A 23,264-nucleotide genomic window follows, 5' to 3' on the forward strand; every position below is an offset into this window, starting at 1 on the left:
TTTTGACATATTGTGCTTATATATATATATATATAATTATAATATAATAATAATTATTTAAAAAAAATTATTTATCTTTTGCCACAAATTAGTGTCAATTGTTAATGAAAGATGTACCCGATTATTATTTTTTATGAATTAATTTGATTTTTTTTCCTAATTTAGAAACGAGACAGTATCTATTCAGAAATAACATAATAGGGAAGAAAAACCCTATTATGTGAGGTAACAAAAAAAATCATGTTTTCTTTTTAAATTTATGATTTATTTAGATTGTTCTTCACTTGTGTTTATATTATGATGATGAATTCGATGGCGGTCGCTATTTTGTGTCTCCGTGTTAATCGTTTCGATCAATCAGGTAACGCTGTGATAGCTCGCCTGATGACCAATCGCATCAGTGGACTTGTATTTGGCAGTAGATTTGACCAATGAGGTTGTAGGATGAGACCCCGTCCCTTTTTGGTGGGATTTTACCTCAGAGATCGTTTACCTCAGAGATAATTTACTCTCGTTTACCTCAGAGATCATTTACTCTGGTTTACCTCAGAGATAATTTACTCTCGTTTACCTCAGAGATTGTTTACTCTCGTTTACCTCAGAGATCTCATTTACCTCAGAGATCATTTACTCTGGTTTACCTCAGAGATAATTTACTCTCGTTTACCTCAGAGATTGTTTACTCTCGTTTACCTCAGAGATCTCATTTACCTCAGAGATCATTTACTCTGGTTTACCTCAGAGATAATTTACTCTCGTTTACCTCAGGGGTCGGGAAAGGTCAGTGATAGCTAAGTGATTTGTATTTTTTTTTATTCAGCATAGCTTTTGTGGGGGTTTTTTTGTAAATAAAAATAGGCTTTTATCAGCCTGTGTATTCTAACATTGTTAGCATCGTTGATTAGCCACAGCTTCATACCTTTAGGTCGTTGCAAACCCAGAAGATCTTATAAATCTCTGATTTTTCTTATAAATCTCTGAGAAATGCTGTTTGTGGTTGTACAAAACAGGGTTTAAATCACTTTTAATTATTGATTTGCTCTGTAAATCATGCTAACATGCTAGTTCGTTACCTGTCTAGCTAATGTAAGCTGACATGTAGCTTAGTAGGAATCAGAGGCAAAAATATGGTGGGAATTTGATCATTGCTGTGTCTGTGCCATGTGGAGAGCATGGAGATGTTGAAGCATTATGATGAAGTGTCAGTGAACGTCATGATAACTTATTCAATTCAATTTTAGTTATGTAGCGCATTTAACAATGGACAGAGTAGCTCACAGAGATAAAGTTAGAATGTATACGTTTAGTAGCTTTAAGTTTAGCGTCTGTATGTTTATCTCTAATCAGCGAGCAGGTGGTGACTGAAGGAAAAACTCCCTGAGATGGTATGAGGAAGAAAACTTGACAGGAACCAGACTCAAAAAAGAGAACCTCATTTGACCTCATGGATTTTCTTGCTTATGAATATAAATACAGAACAAAGTTTTGTTTTAAAGTCTAACATTTGTTAATAGCACAAAGCAAACACATACAAAAAAACACTAAATAATTGATTATAAAAAATCGCAAGATCTGCTAATGTAATATTCATGTTATGGCCACCATCCCACATGCAGTAAACACGCTAATGACCACACTGGTATATACTGGCAATTTGTTTAGATCTAATTCACATCTACGCAGGTGCACTGTTATCACTTCATCTATTTTTCCAATTCTGAATGATACATTTGCAGGTTTTACAGTGAAATCTAACAAAACTGTAAACAAAACGGAAGACACACAAATTACAGGTGAGTTCAGTGTAGGATTGTGTAGATCTTTGTACAGAATTGGATCTGATCGGTCTGGAGTCCTTGTTGTCCTCCTAGCATTCACTCTGCATCACCAGAGTCTTCCAGGTTCCACAGATGTTCACTGGTGTCCAACCATTCAGCTTCTCAGAAAAATGTTCAAACTGGTGGTGTTTCTACTTGTGACGAGATGTTCCATGTCAGGATGATTTCGATGGAGAAGAAGGTGAGAGGGCAATCTGAATTTCTTCTTCTGTGGAAAGGGGTTAATGTGCCTTCTTCACCACCTTCTCAGTGTCCTTTTTAAAATGGCTTCATTTGCTCTTCAGTCTGGAGCTCCAGGTAAGGTTTTGTCAAGTATATTAACACCTTGTTATATAAATGTAGCAAAGTAAAAATTCTTCACATTTGCCCCCATTTATTCGGACCCCAAACTGACTGCAGATTTATATTGAACTCGAATGTAACATTTTAACATGTAATTTTTTATTTCATGTTTACAATACTAGGACCAATCAGAGCTTTCCATATGAATTAATTAAAATTCTAAAGCTAAGCTCCAACTCAATAAGATCCATTTAGTTTCCAGTGGTGTTTGGGTTGAGTCTCTGGTAGAACGATTGGGTGGCATTTGGGTCTAGATGCTGGTACACGGAGTCTGATTGGCTGGTGTCGGGTGTCAGGTTTTGGTAGACGATGCTGACCGATAGACGATGTGGTGGACTATTTTGATAATCATTATTGGTGGCAGCGGCGGCGGCAGCAGCAGCAGCAGCCTGAAACCAAACAACATCAACAACAATAAATCAGAATAAAACATTCCACGCTGGGGAGAAGACTTCCAGTAAACACACAACAACCATCAAAGCAACACTAGGCAGAGTTTACAGTTTAGTGCCTCAGTATGTAAACTGCTTAAAATAGACAGTTGAAAATACTGCTGCAGAGGAACTGCAGAGGAACTACAGAGGAACTACAGAGGAACTACAGAGGAACTGCCAGCACCTATCAAAACAAACTAACACCTATTCTGTTATCTAGTTGTAGTAGACTTTTGGTTCCCTGTTCATTGCATAATACAGGTAAAAAGGTGTGTGGTGTAGAGGTTAACCGATATGGGTTTTTTTCTGGTCCAGGTGATATTTAGAAGCCGATTGCTAAAACACGATACATCTTTTCATCCTTCATCTCATTACATCTAACAGTTAATTAATAGGCCGTGCTACAGGAAATTGCTCAAATGAAAATTTATTGTACAACACAAGCCTGTCCAATCAGTGCGCTTGTTAGCAGGTTTTGGTTGCCATGCCAACCTGCAGCCTTAACTACAGCTGGCTGAAGGATCGCTAACAATACAGTTACAAAAACTCACATTCTCGCTCCAATAGTAGCATCAGACGTAACCAACGAATAATATGAGGCTGAATTAAGAACGAGGGATAAAAACTTAAAGCCCCATTTACGCCCTGATTTTGGCGAAGCTCGCCGGCGAGAAAGAGAACTCCGATCGGTTATTGAGCTTAGCGAATGTGCGCTGTCATTCTTGCTCTTGTCTTTGCAACTGACATGATTGAAAATAGCTACAGGAAGCGCAATCATGACAGGTATAAACTCTGAAGCTCTTCTGGTTTCCCTGTTCGGACGCGAATCCAGATTACTGCCACCTGCTGGTATTGTAAAGTGATGTTCTCTCAGGTAAGCACAGAACATACCGCACGGTTTGGTGTGTCAGATTCTGCTGCCTAATAATCGGACTTATCTGCAGAACAATCGGGAGATGCTGATTAATAAAAAATGGCAAAAATCGTCCAGATCAATCGTTCGAACTCTTTTCTAGTGTAGTAACCTGTCCAGATGTTATCACTCCAGCTATAGCTGTCCCAAGCAAACCAGCACTGAAGACAGAAAGAACTCCAAAAGCAGTTCACCACCAAACTCAGAAAGCAGGAGGTTTGATGCAGTAAAGTCTTGTTACAGAAGGTTGTTTCTTACCGAGTCATTTCCCTCTGTTTGCCCAATAAAAGAGGGAGAGCCTACAGGAAAAAAACAAGTAATGGACTGTTAATGATAAATGGCTATGTGTGTGTGTGTGTGTGTGTGTGTGTGTGTGTGTGTGTGTGTCATAGGAAGTAGTACCTTGTGTCTTTCTCACTTTCAGTTTGTAGACGAGAACAAATGCTCCAATCAGAAGCAGCAGACTCACGCAGATGCACATGCTGATGATGGTGTTGACTGAGAAACAAGGGCGAGGAATTGATTCTTATTCGTACAGCATTTATTACAGCATGGACATCAGAACAAACCCACAAGTTCACACAGTGTGTGTTGTAACAGCTTACCAGGGTGACGTGTGTTTAAAGTGCCATCTGGATTCTCTTCTCCTATTTGAGTCCATCATTTTCATCCATGTTCATATGTTGATAAAAACACAAGTAGTTTAGTCACTTCAGACCTAAAGGTTCATCACAGATCTCAGATGAGTCAAATCATACACCAAAAAGTGGTGAGCAACATCTACAGAGGGTCGTTCATCTCAATAACTTTACTGAATGGTAGAATTGTCTCACCAGTAACTTGGAGGTGAATTTCTCTGAAAAAGGAGTAATAACCAACTGATGTATCTCTTTCCCACAATACACAGGAATAAACCCCTTTATCATCTTCTCTCAAATCATTAATGTTCACACGGAAAACGTTTTTCCTCTCGTCAACGGAAATGGAGAACCTGCCCTCCTGATTCTGTTGGGTTCCACTGGTGTAGATCAGTTGGTTTTCACGTTCACCTTCCAGTTTGTATAAGTACTTGAAGCTGTTTTTGAACTCTACTGGATAGGAGCAGTTGATCATCACATTCTGTCCCAGAGATCTTCTCACTGATTGTGTCCCAGTACAACATGGATCTGTCAATCACACAAACTGAATTAGTAGACAATCGTTTCTCTCAGCGATCAGGAGCAAATCAGGAATAAATCACATTCTAAACTAAATCTCAGGTCATCTGTTCAATCTGAATGATTGTAAAACTTAACATAAATACATTGAATTTCCTCACCATTATTCACTTTTAGTTGAATGCTATAACGCCACGATCGCTGGTCTCCACACTCGTACATTCCAGCATCCTGTAAGCTCAGGTTCCTGATGGTCATTTGAACCGATCCCTTAGACTCGCCCAAAGTAAATCTGTCGTTATTAATCCGTCTTTGCTCACATTGAGATCTCACATTAAATTTGCAGAAATACACATCGGTATTGGGAAAGCAGTGGATTTTGACTTGACCGCCAATGAAAGCAGAGACATCATAGCAGCTCACGGGGCCTAATGAAGGAAAGATGTCACAATTATATAACCACAATAATATAACCACAATTACATAACCACAATGCAACACATTTCTGCTTGTGGCCATCAAACTATACAGTGTTGAACAACTGGTCAATATTGAGGATACACGATATAGATAATATATAAATATTATTTATATTATAAATATAAATATATATAATGTAGATTTTCATACCACACTTATAGAATGTTCATATCTTTGAGAATTTTGTGCAATATTTCCAGTGCAACAATAATAATTGTTAGATGTGCAATATTTCTACTATTATTGTAGTCTGACTTTTTTCTTCCAGTTTCACTATTTTTTACTTTAACCTTTAGTTACATTTTTCTATAAGCAACTGCAACTCAACAATTTTCCTATGGGCTCAATAAAGTATTCGGGTTCTGATATATACAACAGTAAAGGCTGGTCCGTGTGGTCCGATCCAACAGACGATCTCCGGTAGCGCAAACTGCTGAAGAATGCCTGCTGATTGGTTTATACATGCAGTGTATATATATATATATATATATATATATATATATATATATATATATATATATATAAAACTAAAAACTAAAAACTCCAGCAAAGGTTTATTTTGAATCACTAAACATTTGTTTTACTGATGCACTGAATCTCAAATCAGCATCAAAATCCACCATGATGCTCACATCTGGCGATTAAAACCGTCCGTGTGGAAACAGAGCATTTAAAACACCGTAATTACTTTAAAAGGTTTACAAGAATATTTAGTCTTCATGCTGTATGTTGAGTTTGGTTTCACTAATAAAAAACATACATTTGCATAAAGTATCAATATTTCTCCATTAAGCTGTTAAGTTGTTAAATATATAATACAGTAGAAATAAATTCTATATTTATTAGACTAATCGAAAACTCTAAAACATACTGTAGTTTGCTGAGCGTTTTCCTCTGAAGAACCAAAAATCAGACTTGTGGAATGGGATTTTAATAAAGAAACACACACCGAACTTATTCTCAGATGTCCACAAATGTTGGCCATGTAAAGTATGTGTTCTTCACTGTTATAATGATGATCCAATCAGATGGCAGACGTTCTAACCACTGCTTTACCACTTCTCAGATTTAACATAAAAGAGGATGTGCATCTGTTACTACTCACGGAAAAACACGTTTTTGTTACATTTTTCATGTTTTGGCAGTTTTAGAGAATTTATCTGCAGCACCATCTAACAATTATTTTTTATAGACACACACACACACACACACACACACACACACACACACACACACACACAGTTAAATGTAGCTTTGAATCTCAATTACAGTAACTGACCTGAGATCAGGTAGAAGAAGACGACGTTAAAGATCTTCATCCTGAACTGAACTTCAGCTTCATAAAAACTTTTTCCAGCCGTGTTACTGCCTGAAATGCTTTTGAGTTTGTCCCTAAAATGAAATATCATCCGTCTCAATTTCCACTTTGATTATTTCCTTTTTTTTTTGCCAATCTGCTGTTTCCAAGTTACTCAACCTCATGGACCTCCTACTGAAGATGTTGTAACACTTGCATCATCTCTGCTGACCTATAGAGAAATGGACAGATTGTATACATTTGAGAAGCTGATGCTAAACCCTAGAACATTTTTCAGGTTCACATTTTAATTCATCAGTTGCTCAGAAGGTTCAGTTTAAACCACAGAACTCCTCATAAAGACTCAGAAGAACAAAATGAAAATCCTCAGAGATTTGAGGTCCTGTGTGGTTTAAAACATTAAACTGCCAGAAGGTCCATGAGATAATTGTATTCGTGAACTAGCTAGCTAAGAAAAGTTGAGCTAATTGTGTATCTTACTGTACAGTGTAAATAGAGTCATGTTGGGAACTGAATGATCTGAGTTGCTGATTTCTGGGTTTATTATATTCACTCATGACCGTAGCTCTGGATTCTAAATCCTGAATTCCACACTGAAACCATACATGTCCAGTTACTAGGAACAGATCAACACCACTGTCCAGCACTGTGACCATGTGGGGACATTATTATATACAAACTGTCCTCTGTTACTACCACTGGACTGTCCTGCTACAACTGCTGCCTTTCACAACTCACTGCAGACATATTGCTACACTCAATTACTAACTCTCTCTCTCTCTCTCTCTCTCTCTCTCTCTCTCTCTCTCTCTCTCTCTCTCTCTCTCTCTCTCTCTCTCTCTCTCTCTCTCTCTCTCTCTCTCTCTCTCTCTCTTTCTCTCTCTCTCTCTCTCTGTCTCTCTCTCTCTCTCTCTCTCTCTCTCTCTCTCTCTCTCTCTCCTCTCTCTCTCTCTCTCTCTCTCTCTCTCTCTCTCTCTCTCTCTCTCTCTCTCTCTCTCTCTCTCTCTTTCTCTCTCTCTCTCTCTCTCTCTCTCTCTCTCTCTCTTTCTCTCTCTCTCTCTCTTCTCTCTCTCTCTCTCTCTCTCTCTCTCTCTCCTCTCTCTCTCTCTCTCAGGTCTATAGTCTATAATGCTGGAGATATTCAGTGTAATGGAACCCTTTGACCCAGCTCCGTGTCATGTGACTGTGTGTGTTTTTCCTGCCCACATACATTGCGTGCTGAAAATATTCACAGAGCTTCACTTTTTCCACGTTTCTTTATGTTCTTCGACATGTTTGCAAACGTGTTAAAAATAAACAAAAAGAAAAATTGCTGATTATTGCTGAAATATGTACATGAGTTTTCACAGCTTTTGTTTAAAACTTTTGGAAACTGGTATCACTTGGTGCTGGTTCTGTTATCACTGAGGGTGTTCTCTCTTTGGTTGCCAGGTATTTTTAGAGGACAGTAAATCTGTACAAACTGAACATTGACACTAAAATATATATCCAAGTTTCATTTCTATAGTTTTGTCCATTGAGAAGACACTAAACTGGTTGCTGAAATGTGAGGGGTGTTTGTGAGACACTGTATATGTATATATTTATATGTACATTGGATTTTAAGCCACAGTTCGGGTTAATTTTGGTACAGTTAATTTGTTAGACTCAATTGTCGTAATACAGATGTGTACACAGATCAGGTATTATGACATAACATTCTAACATTCTAGTAAAGAACACTGTGAAGAACACTGATGGTCTCCTTATCATGGCACCTGTTCGTGGGTGGATTTATTTATCAGGCAGCAGGTGAACATTAGAAGGAGAAAAAATCTGCAAGCTTAAGAATTTGAGCAAGTTTGACTAATTGTGATGTCTAGACGTCTAGACGTCAGACATACAACTGTGTAGCAATGAACAGCTCAAATCACATCATCAAGTTTGCAGATGACACGACCGTGGTGGGTCTCATCAGCAAGAACAATGAGTCAGCATAAAGAGAGGAGGCGCAATGGTTAACAGCCTGGTGTGGAGCAACAACCCGTCTCTGAACGTTGACAAAACTAAAGAGATGGTTGTGGACTTCAGGAGAGCACAGAGTGACCATTCTCCACTGAACATCGATGGATCCTCCGTGGAGATCGTCAAGAGCACCAAATTCCTTGGTGTTCACTTGGCGGAGAACCTCACCTGGTCACTCAACACCAGCTCCATCACCAAGAAAGACCAGCAGCGTCTCTACTTCCTGAGAAGGCTGAGGAAAGCTCATCTCCCTCCCCCCATCCTGACCATGTTCTACAGAGGGACCATTGAGAGCATCTTGAGCAGCTGCATCACTGCCTGGTTTGGGAACTGCACCGTCTCGGATCACAAGACCCTACAGAGGATAGTGAGGACAGCTGAGAAGATCATCAGAGGCTCTCTCCCCTCTATCATGGACATTTACACCACACGCTGCATCCACAAAGCAAACAGCATTGTGGACGACCACACACACCCCTCATACACCCCTCACACACACACACACACACACACACACACAACTGTGGAACTGATCTGTACAACCCGGACTCAAACACACACTCGTACCCACTTCGCACATCCATGATTCAGTACAGATTCACTCACATCACTTTATTACCATAAACTGTTTACATGGTGTTTTTGCACATCCTCCTGGACTGCTGCTATTTGCTCTTTGCACAATTTTTTTTACATTTTTGCTACGGTTTACTTTGTTTTGTTACAACAGGTTTACTGGCGGAGCTATTTTGTGTTGTCTTGCACTGTCTTGTGTTGTCTTTGCACTGTTTGCACCACTGTTTGCACACATGCACTTTATGTGGCGAGGACACCTATGCTCTGGAGGAACGTTGTTTCATTTCACTGTGTACTGCGTCACATATATATGGTTAAAATAACAATAAAAGCTTCTTGACTTGACTCTTGACTTGACTAGACGTCTGGGTCAGAGCGTCTCCAAAACTGCAGCTCGTGTGAGATGTTCCTGGTCTGCAGTGGTCAGAATCAAAAGTGCTCCAAGGAAGGAACAGTGGTGAACCGGCGACAGGGTCGTGGTGATGAGGATCATTGATGCACGTGAGGAGCGAAGGCTGGTCCGTGTGGTCTGATCCAACAGACGAGATCCTGTAGCTCAAACTGCTGAAGAAGTTCATGATGTTAAGGATCGACGAGTCACGACTGTTTTAGCAGCAAAAGATGTTATGGCTGATTGTTGTGTGATATACAGTACATATACAGCAGGTGAAACAGGTCTTGAACACGTCACTATATTTCTCAGTAAATATATTTCTAAAGGTGCGATTGACATGAAAATTTGATCAGATGTTGGTAACAACCCATGCAGCCCACACATAGAAGCAGACCAAACTGATGGCCTGTATAAACGTGTTCCTTGACCAAAGTGTCACACAAGAAACATCTCATGATGGGTAAAAACTAAGAGCTTCCTCAAGACCTTCACAACCTCATTGTTGCAAAACATGCTGATGGCATTGGTTACAGCAGGATTTCTAAACCTCTGAATGTTCCAGTGAGCACTGTTGGGGCCATAATCCAGATGTGGAAAGAACATGATTTCATCATAAACCGGTCATGACCAGGTGTTCCTCACAAGATTTCTGACAGAGGAGTGAAAAGAATATCAGAAGAGTTGTCCAAGAGCCAAGGACCACTTGTGGAGAGCTTTAAAAAGACCTGGACTTACTGTAGCAGGTACAATTGTTTTAAAGAGAGGAAACTCAAGTGGTTTCAGAGAAAGAAAATAAAGCTGCTAGAATGTTCCAGCCAATCACCTGCCTTGAATCCTATTAAGGATCTAAAGAAAAAACTAAAGATCAGAGTTAATAGCGGAGGCCACAGAACATTCAAGATTTGACAAGTGTTTGTGTAGAAGAATGGGTTAAAATCCCACCTGAGAAGATGCTGAGTATTAAATACATCGTGTTCAACATTTTTTTGTCTCCGTCATTTCACATCATTACACATAACTTGATGTGTGGTTTGATTTCTGCATGGATTCTTACCAACATCTGGTGCAGCCTATAGACATGTGGTGTCTCCTTCATCCATCAGTACATTCACACTCAGGTTAAGAGGTAAGGAGTCTCCAGTCTTACTGGGATTGAAGAGGTCAGGGCTTCGTGTAGGTCACTTGAGCTTTTCCACTCCAGCAACCATGTCTACTCTGTGTCATGCTGGAACAATGTTTTGGGAATTCAAGTTTTTGGGGAAAATTGCGATGTTCCACATAACAGTTTGGAGAAGAACCACATGAACTTTCAGTGATATTTTACTCTTGGAAATATTTTTGATGCTTATTTCTTTGTCTACACGTTCTGCCGTTTAATGATCAGACTTTACGATGGTACGTTGTGAGAACATCACTGTGAGAACATCATGTATCCTGAGATAAACAGGAAGTGGTTTTACACTAAAGACACACACACAGTCAGTGTAGAGTTCCTGAAAGCCAGGAAGAGATGTTTAATATTTAGCAGCAGTTAGAAAGGCACATGGACAGTAGGACCAAGTTAATGTTCAGCACATGATCTTTTCAGCTAGATGCCCCACTCCCATTCTTCATTCTTTATCTGTAGAACATCCCCAGCTTCCTGATGAACTTAGTTTGTTTTACATTCATGTCTTAATTTAGGACTTTTAAAAGTTTTCTAGTTTTTTAAAAGGTCTTGATTTTCCGATGTCCATATAACGTGACATCATGCCCACTGAATTGCTCCCAGCACTTTCCAATGGTGTTGTAGTTCTTTGTAGTTGTAGGTCCAAATATAATTCGCTGTGTTACGACTACAGATGAGACCAACATGCAACAGCCAATCAGCTTCCTGTTATTGGCACGAATCTCTCAGCTTGTACCACAGACGTGAAACGGAACATCATGATACAGGTTTTACATTTCATTTTAAATCATTTTAAAAAGTCTTTTAGAGACAGTGGCATTGAGTAAAAGACAGGAGGTGGAGCTGGAGGTAGCAGAGCTGAAGATGTTGAGATGTTCGTTGGGAGTGACGACGATGGACAGGATTAGAAATGAGTTTATTAGAGGGACAGCACATGTAGGACGTTTTGGAGACAAGGTGAGGGAGGTGAGATTGAGATGGTTTGGACATGTGCAGAGGAGGGACATGGAGTATATCAGTAGGAGAATGCTGAGGATGGAGCCACCAGGAAGGAGGAAAAGATGAAGACCAAGGAGGAGGTTTATGGATGTGGTGAGGGAAGACATGCAGGTAGTTGGTGTGAAAGAGGCAGATGTAAAGGAGAGGGGGTTATGGAGATGGATGAGCTGCTGTGGCGCCCCCTAATGGGAGAAGGTGAAAGAAGAATCATCATTTTAAAAAAAAGTCTTAAATTTAACTTTGTGAAACCTGCAGAAACCTTGTACACTGTCGATCCAGCAGACTCCACCCCTCCTTACAGCTCAAAAAAAGTCAAATGGAAGACAAAGAACCTGAAACAAGTTCTTAGGTCTCAAATCCCTCCTTCCGTCATCCAGAGAAGAAAAGTCCTTCCAGCTTCCACTTTGTGTTCTCTCTGGTTCCATGATGACACTGTATACCGAGCAGCTCAGTGTGTTTTACTAATGAAGGCAGACTCACTATACAGTTTGTTCATTTATTTACTGATTTGGAAAACAGAAATGATGGTGAGATGTTTGATTAATGAATAAAAACATGTACCACGACCACACAAACGCCACCACCAATGTCCCAATGTCCCACTACCACTATCAGTGCACTGAAGTTCTGGATTTATGGACCGGTCCCAGATGTCTGGTTCACTCTATAAGCTACAGGAGTAAACATGAGGGCAATGAGGTGGGAAAGAGTCCAGTGATGTTTCTCCTTCAACTGTGTTGAATTTATTCATTATTTTATTCATCAGTTTATTGAACCTGAAACATTATTGTACTTTTTTTCCCAGACATAAATCAGGCTAAATGACATTTTCCCCTGAAGTACTACATTTTATACAACATTCAGCTACAGAAGCGTTTTCAGTGGAGCTGAAGGGGAAAAGGGTTAATGTGCTACCTGCTAGATGATTCCACTACTGGCTCATAACTCGTACCATGGTACTTTTGGGGGTTAAGATCAGTGTGCGGCTCTCAGCTGTGTTGGAATTTTGATCCTCTGGCTTCGCATTTCAATGTTTCTCTCAATGTTTGCATTTCATCCCTATAACCATTTATATTTTCCCAGCAGTAAATCGGTGACATTAAAAACATTCACTTTGAAAAAATAATGTTGTATAAAAGGTGACAGAAGGCCGTGTTTTTATCACGAATAACATCAGGGCAGTGTTGGGCTGACGTGACCCGGTCACTGCCGTCATGTTATTCGTGATAAAGCGGACCGACATGGTGCTGCTCAGGAAGTACGGCGGTTCTTCTCAACGGTCCGAGGAAATGGAGGACGATGCCATGTTTGATCCTGCAGCTGCCACCGCATGTTTAAGGCACTTTTACACTACGAGTCATTTTACAGGTATCAGGCTGCGCTCCAGACACTTCCACCATGAGTACAGATTCCTTGGAGGGGGCGTGTCCTCAGGATCGGACCTTTCTATTGTCGTCGAAGAGGCGGCGTAGCGTGTAGACTTGAGTGACTGCAACCACAAGCATAGCTACTAACGTGGTACAGGACCAGAAGGAGACCCGCCACAGGTTGTTCTCCAGCAGGTTACGATCTCGAGCCTCGAATGCCCTCAGCACCGTCTGCATCTGCCGACTTTTCTCCAGGTGACGGTGCACAGACTCGATCGACTCCTGCATGGAGATGAAGTGAGGTTTGAGATATCACACACAGCTCAAATTCATCACTCTTTTTAATGAATCTACAGAAGATGCTGACTCTAATATTGACGATATTTATCTAATCTGATCCAAGTCCTAGTGCAGTCACATGCTGTTTCTAATCAGAAATCCAGTCTTGGGCTAATGATTTACTTCAAAATCCCCACAAGTTCCACCAGATGCTAAACTCCTCCATGGAGCTCAGTGAGGTCATTAGGTAATGTGTACAATCGCCACCTCACACTGGATGGAACTGGATGTTTCTATGGTTACAGGTGTTTATAAGCAGCGCGTTTATTTTAATTCAAATGACAAACGCAAACTACCTGCGTGTTCAACGCTCTGAACTCACACCTGAATTTCCTTCCAGCCAATCACGATCCACTATTCACACCTGAACTCCTTCCAGCCAATCACGATCCACTATTCACACCTGAACTCCTTCCAGCCAATCACAATCCACTATTCACCTGAACTCCTTCCAGCCAATCACAATCCAGTATTCACACCTGAACTCCTTCCAGCCAATCACAATCCACTATTCACACCTGAACTCCTTCCAGCCAATCACAATCCACTATTCACACCTGAACTCCTTCCAGCCAATCACAATCCACTATTCACACCTGAACTCCTTCCAGCCAATCACAATCCACTATTCACACCTGAACTCCTTCCAGCCAATCACAATCCACTATTCACACCTGAACTCCTTCCAGCCAATCACAATCCACTATTCACACCTGAACTCCTTCCATCCAATCACAATCCACTATTCACACCTGAACTCCTTCCAGCCAATCACGATTCACTATTCACACCTGAACTCCTTCCAGCCAATCACGATTCACTATTCACACCTGAACTCCTTCCAGCCAATCACGATTCACTATTCACACCTGAACTCCTTCCAGCCAATCACAATCCACTATTCACACCTGAACTCCTTCCAGCCAATCACGATTCACTATTCACACCTGAACTCCTTCCAGCCAATCACGATTCACTATTCACACCTGAACTCCTTCCAGCCAATCACAATCCACTATTCACACCTGAACTCCTTCCAGCCAATCACGATTCACTATTCACACCTGAACTTCCTTCCAGCCAATCACGATTCACTATTCACACCTGAACTTCCTTCCAGCCAATCACAATCCACTATTCACACCTGAACTCTTCCAGCCAATCACAATCCACTATTCACACCTGAACTCCTTCCAGCCAATCACAATCCACTATTCACACCTGAACTCCTTCCAGCCAATCACAATCCACTATTCACACCTGAACTCCTTCCAGCCAATCACGATCCACTATTCACACCTGAACTTCCTTCCAGCCAATCACAATCCACTATTCACACCTGAACTCCTTCCAGCCAATCACAAATCCACTATTCACACCTGAACTCCTTCCAGCCAATCACAAGCCACTATTCACACCTGAACTCCTTCCAGCCAATCACAATCCACTATTCACACCTGAACTCCTTCCAGCCAATCACAATCCACTATTCACACCTGAACTCCTTCCAGCCAATCACAAGCCACTATTCACACCTGAACTCCTTCCAGCCAATCACAATCCACTATTCACACCTGAACTCCTTCCAGCCAATCACAATCCACTATTCACACCTGAACTCCTTCCAGCCAATCACAATCCAATATTCACACCTGAACTCCTTCCAGCCAATCACAATTCACTGTTCACACTGATGAGGATATACAGTAGAAGCTGAGTCAGTGGTTCTCCAGTTTTAAACGTATGTATTAGGTTGATTAAATGTAAATGAGTCGTGTTCAGTATTTTAGCGTTTACACGCTGCTCCTCTTTACATCCTCTGGTCTGTGATTAGAACAATGTACAAGATATTATTGGATGTTTCTCTGACTGTCATTTTGTTTTACCCGAATGTCCTCCAGCTTGTACTCCAGCAGGTTCTCCGGTTCCCCGAGCCCCATCCAGTCATCCTCTCCCGCTGTATCGCTGGCTGCGTTCTCCAGAATGACCTCAAAGAACACCATCTTCTCAGAGAAGCGGCTGAAGCTGTTGTCGAAGCAGATCTGGTAATCTCCTGCTTCAGTAGACTCGATCCTGAACACACCATCATCCAAATATACATTCATCAGGTATTTCAGTGAAGACTTTCCATTCATTAGAGTAACACTGCAGTCTGATTTGTCCGATCTGCACTGCACTAACAGCTTAAACCCTATATATGAATATTCATGACACTAATCCAGATCCTTCATGTCCACAGTATTTAAATATATTCAATATACTTTATCAGAAGAATATTTTGGTTGGTGGGCAGAAACCGTGAGAGCCAATCAGAACGCACATGTGAACTCCGTCGGAGCGGCGAAACTCTGAGGCCAGGTGGACGCCTTGAGGAGAGATGATGGAGAAGTCCACGTCCATACCTGCTCCGGCAATCACCTACACAACACACACACACACACACTAAAAAAAAAGTTTAGGACTAATTTTGTAACACGTAAACAGATGGCAGTCACAGGGAGCACTGACGTCTATACGACACGTTCCGGAAGACGCAGGAACGTGACATTTGAAGTGATCAGGGTTTCATTTGAATACGGAACACAAACGTAAAAAGAGAGACGTTGCGTTCACCAGAACTCTGTTATTGTTGTGATGATGAGCACAGCCACGTGTACTCTGAGTTTGCTCTCGCTGCTCTCGAATCAGATTAGACCCAGATTAGATCTTCACACGTCCCATGTACAAGCATAACTCAGCACCCGGACCCTGGTTTTCGACCAATAGGAGAAGACCCTGGGTTCATTTGACACTTAGGTTCCCTTTCCTGTGCAAGCGACGTTCGCTTAGGAGGAAATCACAGACCAGCGTTCATCTCAGCTACATGAGATCACTGTGGAGGTGAACAGTTCAGAACTTCAACACAGCGATAGAAGGGGATAATACACACTGATCAGCATTACATTAGGACCACCTGCCTACTATTGTGTTGGTCTCCTTTCCCTGACCCGCCCATCTTCACCAGCATTAACTTCTTCAGCAGATTTGAGCTACAGGAGGATCGGACCACACGGACCAGCCTTCGCTCCTCACGTGCATCCTCGTCCCCAAGGACCCTGTCGCCGATTCACCACTGTTCCTTTCTTGGAGCACTTTTGATAGATTCAGACCAGGAACATCTCACACGAGCTGCAGTTTTGGAGACCCTTACACTCAAACATTTTTCTGCTTCTAACAACTTTGAGGAGAAAATGTTCACCTGCTGCCTAATAAATAAATCCACCCGCTAACAGGTGCCATGATGAAGATCATCAGTGTTCTTCACTTTACCTGTCAGTGGTCAGAATGTTCTGCCTGATCGATGTAGATTATTCAGACACACTCCGGTAATGAGGAGTCTGGTTTCTTTTAAATTTTCTTCCTCATGTCACTCTGATAATTGAAGTCAGAGGAGATGTGGTGAGATTGAAGATTTCTATGTTTGAGACTCGACTCTTGAAGCAGCCTCACCATATCCTGTGCTCAAAGATACTATCAGTAATCGTTTCCCTTTCCATCCTGACCCAATCAGCTGCTTCACACTCCTGCTCCGACGCACAGCAAACATCTGGAAGCTACCAAACACGTTCCCACCACAGCTGGTTTGATGTGACTCCGGATTTGAAGCAGGACCTGGATAGGGCTCTTTACCCACTCCACCCACTAAACACACAGCTCTTATCACAAACCTCCTCCTTCACAAGATGATGTTAGGGTTTCACCTATTCACAGCTTCATGTCGTATTTTGTGATAAAGCAGTTAACCAGGTAAATCTTGTTTCAGGAAAACTCCTAATAGATAGACTTTACTTTTTATCTATAAAGTTATTTCTGATCTCCAGCGCCCTACCTAGTAATCTCCAGCGCTCTACTTACTGATCTCCAGCGCTCTACTTACTGATCTCCAGCGCCCTACCTAGTGATCTCCAGCACCCTACTTACTGATCTCCAGCGCCCTACCTAGTGATCTCCAGCGCTCTACTTACTGATCTCCAGCGCCCTACCTAGTGATCTCCAGCGCCCTACCTAGTGATCTCCAGCGCCCTACCTAGTGATCTCCAGCGCCCTACCTAGTGATCTCCAGCGCCCTACCTAGTGATCCTAGTGATCTCCAGCGCCCTACCTAGTGATCTCCAGCGCCCTACCTAGTGATCTCCAGCGCCCTACCTAGTGATCTCCAGCGCCCTACTTACTGATCTCCAGCGCCCTACTTACTGATCTCCAGCGCCCTACCTAGTGATCTCCAGCGCCCTACCTAGTGATCTCCAGCGCCCTACCTAGTGATCCTAGTGATCTCCAGCGCCCTACCTAGTGATCCTAGTGATCTCCAGCGCCCTACCTAGTGATCTCCAGCGCCCTACCTAGTGATCTCCAGCGCCCTACTTACTGATCTCCAGCGCCCTACCTAGTGATCTCCAGCGCCCTACCTAGTGATCTCCAGCGCCCTACCTAGTGATCCTAGTGATCTCCAGCGCCCTACCTAGTGATCTCCAGCGCCCTACCTAGTGATCTCCAGCCCCTACCTAGTGATCTCCAGCGCCTACCTAGTGAACTCCAGCGCCTACCTAGTGATCTCCAGCGCTCTACCTAGTCATCTCCAGCGTCCTACCTAGTCATCTCCAGCGCCCTACCTAGTGATCTCCAGCGCCCTACCTAGTGATCTCACGCCCCCTACCTAGTGATCTCCAGCGCCCTACCTAGTGATCTCCAGCGCCCTACCTAGTGATCTCCAGCGCCCTACCTAGTGATCTCCAGCGCCTACCTAGTGATCTCCAGCCCCTACCTAGTGATCCTAGTGATCTCCAGCGCCCTACCTAGTGATCTCCAGCGCCCTACCTAGTGATCTCCAGCGCCCTACCTAGTGATCTCCAGCGCCCTACCTAGTCATCTCCAGCGCCCTACCTAGTCATCTCCAGCGTCCTACCTAGTCATCTCCAGCGCCCTACCTAGTCATCTCCAGCGCCCTACCTAGTGATCTCACGCCCCCTACCTAGTGATCTCCAGCGCCCTACCTAGTGATCTCCAGCCCCTACCTAGTGATCTCCAGCGCCCTACCTAGTGATCTCCAGCGCCCTACCTAGTGATCTCACGCCCCCTACCTAGTGATCTCCAGCGCCCTACCTAGTGATCTCCAGCGCCCTACCTAGTGATCTCCAGCGCCCTACCTAGTGATCTCCAGCGCCCTACCTAGTGATCTCACGCCCCCTACCTAGTGATCTCCAGCGCCCTACCTAGTGATCTCCAGCGCCCTACCTAGTGATCTCCAGCGCCCTACCTAGTGATCTCCAGCGCCCTACCTAGTGATCTCCAGCCCCTACCTAGTGATCTCCAGCGCCCTACCTAGTGATCTCCAGCGCCCTACCTAGTGATCCTAGTGATCTCCAGCACCCTACCTAGTGATCTCCAGCGCCCTACCTAGTGAACTCCAGCGCCCTACCTAGTGAACTCCAGCGCCCTACCTAGTGAACTCCAGCGCCCTACCTAGTGATCTCCAGCGCCCTACCTAGTGATCTCCAGCGTCCTACCTAGTCATCTCCAGCGCTCTACCTAGTCATCTCCAGCGCCCTACCTAGTGATCTCCAGCCCCCTACCTAGTGATCTCCAGCACCCTACCTAGTGATCTCACGCCCCCTACCTAGTGATCTCCAGCGCCCTACCTAGTGAACTCCAGCGCCCTACCTAGTGATCTCCAGCGTCCTACCTAGTCATCTCCAGCCCCTACCTAGTGATCTCCAGCGCTACCTAGTGATCTCACGCCCCTACCTAGTCATCTCCAGCGCTCTACCTAGTCATCTCCAGCTCTCTACCTAGTCATCTCCAGCGCCCTACCTAGTGATCTCACGCCCCCTACCTAGTGATCTCCAGCGCCTACCTAGTGATCTCCAGCGCCTACCTAGTGATCTCCAGCGCCCTACCTAGTGATCTCCAGCCCCCTACCTAGTGATCTCCAGCCCCCTACCTAGTGATCTCACGCCCCTACCTAGTGATCTCAGCGCCCTACCTAGTGAACTCCAGCGCCTACCTAGTGATCTCCAGCGCCTACCTAGTCATCTCCAGCGTCCTACCTAGTCATCTCCAGCGCCCTACCTAGTCATCTCCAGCGCTCTACCTAGTCATCTCCAGCTCTCTACCTAGTGATCTCAGCGCCCTACCTAGTGATCTCAGCCCCTACCTAGTGATCTCCAGCGCTACCTAGTGATCTCCAGCGCCCTACCTAGTGATCTCCAGCGCCTACCTAGTGATCTCCAGCGCCCTACCTAGTGATCTCCAGCGCCCTAACTAGTGATCTTGCGCTCTACCTAGTGATCTCACGCCCCCTACCTAGTGATCTCCAGCGCCCTACCTAGTGATCTCCAGCCCCCTACCTAGTGATCTCCAGCACCCTACCTAGTGATCTCACGCCCCCTACCTAGTGATCTCAGCGCCTAACTAGTGATCTCCAGCGCCCTAACTAGTGATCTCAGCGCCCTACCCAGTGATCTCACGCCCCCTACCTAGTGATCTTCAGCGCCCTAACTAGTGATCTCCAGCGCCCTACCTAGTGATCTCCAGCGCCCTACCTAGTGATCTCCAGCGCCCTACCTAGTGATCTCCAGCCCCCTACCTAGTGATCTCCAGCGCCTACCCAGTGATCTCACGCCCCTACCTAGTGATCTCCAGCCCCTACCTAGTGATCTCCAGCGCTACCTAGTGATCTCCAGCGCCCTACCTAGTGATCTCCAGCGCCCTACCTAGTGATCTCACGCCCCCTACCTAGTGATCTCCAGCGCCCTACCTAGTGATCTCCAGCCCCCTACCTAGTGATCTCACGCCCCCTACCTAGTGATCTTCAGCGCCCTAACTAGTGATCTTCAGCGCCCTAACTAGTGATCTCCAGCGCCCTACCTAGTGTTCTCACGCCCCCTACCTAGTGATATCCTGCCCTGTAACTAGTGATCTTGCGCTCTACCTAGTGATCTCCTACACTTTAAATAGTGATCATGTCCACTAGACAGTCTTGATGTAGTGTATAAAAGCAGGTACCTGGTACTCGACCTCCAGGGTTCCGTTTTTCTGCGTGGTCTGGAAGAAACATTCGGAAGCTCCAGCAGGAAGCAGGAAAGTCAGCTCGCTGTCCTCACTCGGGTTAAAAGCGGACATTACCGAGGCCCAAAGCGCGAACAGCACCGTCCTGTAGATCTTCTGTGTCCAAGCCATGGCCGGAAACCTGCTCCAAGACTCCAAAACTTCCAAACCTCAGAGCCGGAAGTTTCTTCAACTCGGGTTCGCCGTGAATCGTCTCATTACTTCCGCTTTCTTTCACGCTACACTTCCGCTTTCAGCAGCCAATCAGAATTCACCGAGTGTCCGCCCCTCGCGACGGTTCACTTAAACCGGAAATCTGTAAGAGAAATACACCAATTAATAAATCAATAAAATCATCAATCAAGTGGTACAGAATTACAAATGTGATGTTTGTACACAGTATACAACCTTTTCTTTTCTTTCTTTCTTTCTTTCTTTCTTTCTTTCTTTCTTTCTTTCTTTCTTTCTTTCTTTTAATTTCTTAAAAATATTTTGCTTTAAAAGCATAATATTTGCTGTCTGTCTGTCTGTCTGTCTGTCTGTCTGTCTGTCTGTCTGTCTGCCTTTCTGCCTTTCTGTCTGTCTGTGTCTCTCTGTCTCTCTGTGTCTGTCTGTCTGTCTGTCTGTCTGTCTGTCTGTCTGTGTGTCTGTCTTTCTGCCTGTCTGTCTGTCTGTCTGCCTGTCTGTCTGTCTGTCTGTCTGTCTGTCTGTCTGCCTTTCTGTCTGTCTGTGTCTGTCTGTCTGTGTCTCTGTGTCTGTCTGTCTGTCTGTCTGTCTGTCTGTCTGTCTGTCTGTGTGTCTGTCTGTCTGTCTGCCTGTCTGTCTGTCTGCCTGTCTGCCTGTGTCTGTCTGTCTGCCTGTCTGTGTCTGTCTGTGTCTGTCTGTCTGTCTTCTCTTCATGAAAAGTTTGTATTTTTATGTCTTATCACTTCAGTTTTATTAGGAATGAACTTTAAACAAGCAGCTTTACTGAGATGTAAAGTTGTATTTATATCTCTAAAGAGTGATCCAGTGGTGAGTGTATCATGGAGAAACTTCCTGAGATTGTATGAATATGAAACCTTGAAAGCAGTCATAATAGTAATGTAATGTTATTATGTAGTGTAATGGGGCAGTAGTGGCTTAGTAGTTAAGCTTTGGTTATTGATTAGAACTGGTGTTTGGCCCCCAGCACTGCCAAACTGCCACTGTTGGGCCCTTGAGCAAGGCCCTTAACCCCCACTCTGCTCCAGGGGATTGTATCCTGGCTCACCCCACACTCCAACCCCAACTTCCTAACAAGCTAATTCAGGATGTGACACTGGTTCATGTGTACTTGATAAATTGTATTTGAAATGGATAATCTTCATATTTCAGATTATTATGTTTTAATATTAACTTTACATAACAACCTTCTCATAAAGATTCGACATGATGAGTTACTGAGCAGAATTGCTGCTGAAATAATGCTAGTGAGTAAATGCAGTACTGGTAATCTGTCACTAGGTGACAGAATATACACACTCTCTCTCTCTCACACACACACACACACACACACACACACACACACACACACACACACACACACACACTTCACAAGCTGCAGGTGTGAGTCAACATCTGGACATGTAAACTTATGTCATAGTGTTACAGATCAGGACTGTTATAGTGTTAGAGATCAGGACTGTTATAGTGTAACAGATCAGGACTGTTATAGTGTTACAGATCAGGACTGTTATAGTGTTACAGATCAGGACTGTTATAGTGTAACAGATCAGGTCTCTGTAATAGTGTTACAGATCAGGACTGTTATAGTGTTAGAGATCAGGACTGTTATAGTGTTACAGATCAGGACTGTTATAGTGTTACAGATCAGGACTGTTATAGTGTAACAGATCAGGACTGTTATAGTGTTACAGATCAGGACTGTTATAGTGTAACAGATCAGGTCTCTGTAATAGTGTTACAGATCAGGACTGTTATAGTGTTAGAGATCAGGACTGTTATAGTGTTAGAGATCAGGACTGTTATAGTGTAACAGATCAGGACTGTTATAGTGTTAGAGATCAGGACTGTTATAGTGTAACAGATCAGGACTGTTATAGTGTTACAGATCAGGACTGTTATAGTGTAACAGATCAGGTCTCTGTAATAGTGTTACAGATCAGGACTGTTATAGTGTTACAGATCAGGACTGTTATAGTGTAACAGATCAGGTCTCTGTAATAGTGTTACAGATCAGGACTGTTATTGTGTTACAGATCAGGACTGTTATAGTGTTAGAGATCAGGACTGTTATAGTGTTAGAGATCAGGACTGTTATAGTGTTAGAGATCAGGACTGTTATAGTGTTACAGATCAGGACTGTTATAGTGTTAGAGATCAGGACTGTTATAGTGTAACAGATCAGGACTGTTATAGTGTTACAGATCAGGACTGTTATAGTGTAACAGATCAGGTCTCTGTAATAGTGTTACAGATCAGGACTGTTATAGTGTTACAGATCAGGACTGTTATAGTGTAACAGATCAGGTCTCTGTAATAGTGTTACAGATCAGGACTGTTATTGTGTTACAGATCAGGACTGTTATAGTGTTAGAGATCAGGACTGTTATAGTGTTAGAGATCAGGACTGTTATAGTGTTAGAGATCAGGACTGTTATAGTGTTACAGATAAGGACTGTTATAGTGTAACAGATCAGGACTGTTATAGTGTTACAGATCAGGACTGTTATAGTGTAACAGATCAGGTCTCTGTAATAGTGTTACAGATCAGGACTGTTATAGTGTAACAGATCAGGACTGTTATAGTGTTACAGATTTGAACTGTTATAGTGTTACAGATCAGAACTGTTATAGTGTTACAAATCAAA

The 23,264-nt window shown here is 43.2% G+C and overlaps 2 protein-coding genes across 2 annotated transcripts; both read right to left on the minus strand.

Moving 5' to 3' along the window:
- Positions 1 to 1,512: 1,512 nt before the first annotated feature.
- Positions 1,513 to 6,575, minus strand: LOC124378077. Its single transcript, XM_046837577.1, has 7 exons — positions 6,444 to 6,575; positions 4,846 to 5,112; positions 4,361 to 4,693; positions 4,133 to 4,174; positions 3,930 to 4,025; positions 3,786 to 3,826; positions 1,513 to 2,569 (listed from the first exon to the last, which is right to left on the minus strand). The coding sequence occupies exons 1-7, from the start codon at positions 6,571 to 6,573 to the stop codon at positions 2,372 to 2,374; spliced, it is 1,107 nt and encodes a 368-aa protein (XP_046693533.1). The 5' UTR covers positions 6,574 to 6,575; the 3' UTR covers positions 1,513 to 2,371.
- A 5,530-nt stretch (positions 6,576 to 12,105) lies between these two features.
- Positions 12,106 to 20,660, minus strand: tmed1b (transmembrane p24 trafficking protein 1b). The gene is made up of 4 exons (XM_046837579.1): positions 20,371 to 20,660; positions 15,650 to 15,747; positions 15,216 to 15,402; positions 12,106 to 13,272 (listed from the first exon to the last, which is right to left on the minus strand). Exons 1-4 carry the CDS (start codon positions 20,542 to 20,544, stop codon positions 13,054 to 13,056), a joined length of 678 nt encoding a protein of 225 aa, XP_046693535.1. The 5' UTR covers positions 20,545 to 20,660; the 3' UTR covers positions 12,106 to 13,053.
- Positions 20,661 to 23,264: the final 2,604 nt, after the last annotated feature.

The sequence above is a fragment of the Silurus meridionalis genome, chromosome 24 (assembly GCF_014805685.1).
Source record: "Silurus meridionalis isolate SWU-2019-XX chromosome 24, ASM1480568v1, whole genome shotgun sequence".
In the NCBI taxonomy this organism is placed as follows: Eukaryota; Metazoa; Chordata; class Actinopteri; order Siluriformes; family Siluridae; genus Silurus; species Silurus meridionalis.